This window comes from Hypanus sabinus, chromosome 20 (assembly GCF_030144855.1).
Source record: "Hypanus sabinus isolate sHypSab1 chromosome 20, sHypSab1.hap1, whole genome shotgun sequence".
Taxonomy (NCBI): Eukaryota; Metazoa; Chordata; class Chondrichthyes; order Myliobatiformes; family Dasyatidae; genus Hypanus; species Hypanus sabinus.
The window spans coordinates 14,236,322-14,239,883 of NC_082725.1; the positions used below are offsets into that span (position 1 = coordinate 14,236,322).

Genomic DNA, 3,562 nt, shown 5'->3' on the forward strand with positions numbered 1-3,562 from the left:
GTGAATACGAACAGTACAGCTCTCCAGCTTGCCACAACATTGGCTCCAGAACCCACTTCTTCCTTAGCAGTATGAGTAATGTATTCATCTCTCAAATCAAATTTACCTTGCATCAATCCAGAGACTGGCACCCAAGGTTGTGCTTCTCAATTAACGACCACCTCTTTGCATCAACTATATAGAACCACCTTGGTGATCTTATAGCCTTAGAAAAGTACAGCACCAAAACAGGCCCTCCAGTCCATGCCAAACCACTTAAACCGCCTAGTGTGTTCTTTGGCTCCCACTACACCACAATCAGATCCTACCCTCCCATGGCAAGTATCCTTCTGGCTGTGTAAAGATGCTGCATACCCTGATACCAGATGCACAAAAGAGCTTTTTGCACTCTACAAACAGCAATGTTGTTATCTTCAGCAAGACATACTAAGAACAGGCTATTCAGCCCTTCAAGCCTGCTCCATGATTCTAAGTATGGCTAATATTACCTTCTCAGCACTAACCCCATAACCCAAGATTCCTTTAACATTGAGTCATCTCGTTGATCAGCATGTGCATGCTTGAGCCTTTCCAGCCTCCCACATAGGGAATTCCAAAGATTCACCCTTGAAAGATTTTTTTCTTATGCAGTCCCCTTCTTTGATTACATTTGTTTTCTCTCTCATCTGAATGGCTTCCTGCACCATCATTGGTCATAAACCTCATCCACCACTCAAAGAAACTAAAAACTCAAATTTCCTTACCTGCTGCTCTCCCTCAGCCCTGACCAACTAACAAAGTAACTGAACGGGTCTGACCATCTCCTTACACAAAGCAATCTGGTAATGCAACCCTACCATGAGGTGTTACAGAGGCAATGACTCCGAGCTCAAGCTCTTTGATCTACACCAACACTTCCTTAACATACATGCCGCTGGTCATTTGCTCACCTTTAAATGCACACATGCTGCCCTGCTGAGGTATTTTTTCAAAACTTGGCACTTACTACGATTTGTCATTTTTTATCAAGTATAGAAGTCTTATCAGAAATTTTCCCCTTCTTTCTGTTATATCTAACTGTCAATGATCTAAGATCTAAGTCCTTAGATCTAAGTGTGCTTGACCTCCTTATCTAACCACAAGCTCCCCATCCTTTTTAAAATATAATGGTGCATCCACAATTTCATTCACACTGAATTATGAAAGAAGTTGATTTTAATTATACAGCAATGCTGATGATTTTACTTTAAACCTCAAAACATGATAACTGCAGTTAATCAATATTAATTTTTAGCACACATTACAAAAAAGTGCTATTCAACTGACTATCCCAGTTAACTGGTTATCAACTGCATGTACATTATAACTGATCTAGTAGAAAGATGACCTGCCTCCAATTTTAGATCTACAGCTCCACTTACAAAAGGAACACAAGTGACAAGCTACTGGTAAAAAAAATAGAATGTAATAGATCTTTAATATTTTTGAAGTCCTGAAATAATTAGTTGCTGGGACTAGTTATACTTTTTCATACTGAACAATTCGGCCAGATTATACAGAAGGACTTTTTCTGTTAAATGTTACACATTCTTAGTATAACCAATGATGTCATTTCTTGAAGTACTTGTAATATTTCGGTTCCTGAAATAATAGTATAAAACCATCCCTGCAAAAGTTTCTTACAATTCGGACACAGAGGGAATAATAATTAAATCAAATTCTAAACACTTATCTGATTTTTTTCAGTACGTGAATGCAATGTCAAATCACGTCTAATGTGGCAAGAGATGCAAGTCAGCTTTTTTGGTAAAATTACCTGCCTTAAAAAGCATTAGTTTTTGTTTAGTAATGTTAAATAAAGCTTTAATTTCAGTGATTCGGCAAAATCCAATACACGTTGATCTAAAAGCGCACAGGCCAGTACTGTAACTATAAAATACTACTGCTTTTACCGGCCATGCTTCATCACCAGCCTTATTCAACGCCATTTTTTTTAGTTTAAGCATCTCAGTCGGGGGCTTCGTCTCCCTTATAAAGACAGTAAGCCGGAATTTAAGACACTAGGATTAATGGGCTAGCTAGTTTTATTATTTTCAAATTACAGTTTATAGTTGAACCCCAAAAATAAACGCTCCATTCTCGTGTCACTGCTAAAATCCTGTTTATAACCATATATTACTCAAAATGAGGTGCAACTACATAAAGCGCTTTACACACAGCATCTCATCTCGGGCAATGTAGGTGCCCATGTGCTCCTACATCGCAAGCGCTGCCTCCACATTCTACACGCCCCGGTGTTCTCTCCAGTCTTTGTCTTAACATGACATTAAACGCTAACCAATCATTGAAACAGACTTTAAGGTGCATTATATTTTAAATGAATTTTATCCACTCGGTACCCCGCCCCCTGCTCATTGCATGAATGCAGCTGCCGATATCCAAAGTGAAGGCTGGAAATTTGCACATTTACACACAACGCGGTCAGCGAGTCTCTTACCCCGTCACCCCCACGTTATATTTCATGGTTTTCCAGGGCGTCCCGCTGTAGTAGTTCCCATTGCTGGAGCTCAACATATAATTTATGCCGTAAGTGCTGGCCTTGTTCTCCCTCTTCCTTCTCCCTCCCACCACCAAGCTCTTCAAATTGTTATTGTGGTAGTTGTTGTTCTTCACCAAGTTATTGCCAATCCCGCCACCATTCATTTCCGTGAAATTGTGATGATTGAAGTAGGTGCCGGTGCCGGCTTTAGTCCTTCCCGAGGAGGAGGTGGAACAGCACGAAGACGAGGAGCTGCCGGTACCCGATTCGGGGGAAGGGGACGAAGAGGAAGACGATGAGGCTGAAGAGGACTTCTGCAGCGCCCTACAGCCCTCGCCGTTGCCCGGCCCCGGCCCTGGCCCAGGGCCATTGCCGGTGTCGGGGCGGCCGGCGGCCGGGGGACCGGTCCGGTGGCCGTGCTCGGTGGCGGGCGCTAAGCCGGGGGAGGCGAGGCCCCCGCCGCTGCTGCTCGGCGGTGTGTCGAGCGCCGGCGAGTTCAGGTACAGCGGATGATGGTGGTGAGCCGAGTTGCTGCGCATTCCCTGAGACGTCTCCCAGATCTGCATCCACAAGGCATTGGCAGGTCCCTTTTGCTCCGGCTGAATCCAAGCCACCCTCGGATCCATCAAACAGTGCTCGCCCTCAGCCCAGCAGAAAACCTCTGTCAAACAAAGCGCCGACCACCTCACGAACCACCGGCTCGGCAACCACAACCCACCGGGACCTCCGCTACACCGGGCTCTGCCTTCCGTTCTCCTGCTCTCTCCCTGCGATCTGCTTCTTCTCTTCTTAAATAGCGCTTAAACTTTGTTTTCTTTTGCTGTTACGATTCTTTTTTTTCTTCTTCCTTAGATAAAAGCAATGCCGAGACCGGGTTCTCGCTCCCACCAAACTAACGCTGCACTTTGACAATATGGCGTCTTTCCCTGAACCCGGCCGCCCCCGCCGCGCATGCGCGCGAATTTTTAAATGCTTCGCCCGTCTCCAACCGCCGGGGGGGCGCATGCGCTCGTTCCCCCCCCACCCCACCCCCACCCCTTTGGC

The 3,562-nt window shown here is 45.2% G+C and overlaps 1 protein-coding gene across 2 annotated transcripts in view; it reads right to left on the bottom strand.

Moving 5' to 3' along the window:
• The window catches only part of tent4a (terminal nucleotidyltransferase 4A), a 78,329-nt gene extending 74,878 nt beyond the window's left edge, over window positions 1-3,451 (bottom strand). For both annotated transcript variants that reach the window (XM_059945126.1, XM_059945125.1), the window contains exon 1: window positions 2,477-3,451. In XM_059945126.1, coding sequence (XP_059801109.1) covers window positions 2,477-3,144 — 668 coding nt within the window. In that variant the 5' untranslated portion in view covers window positions 3,145-3,451. The remainder of the gene's footprint in view (window positions 1-2,476) is intronic.
• Between the last annotated feature and the right edge of the window lie 111 nt (window positions 3,452-3,562).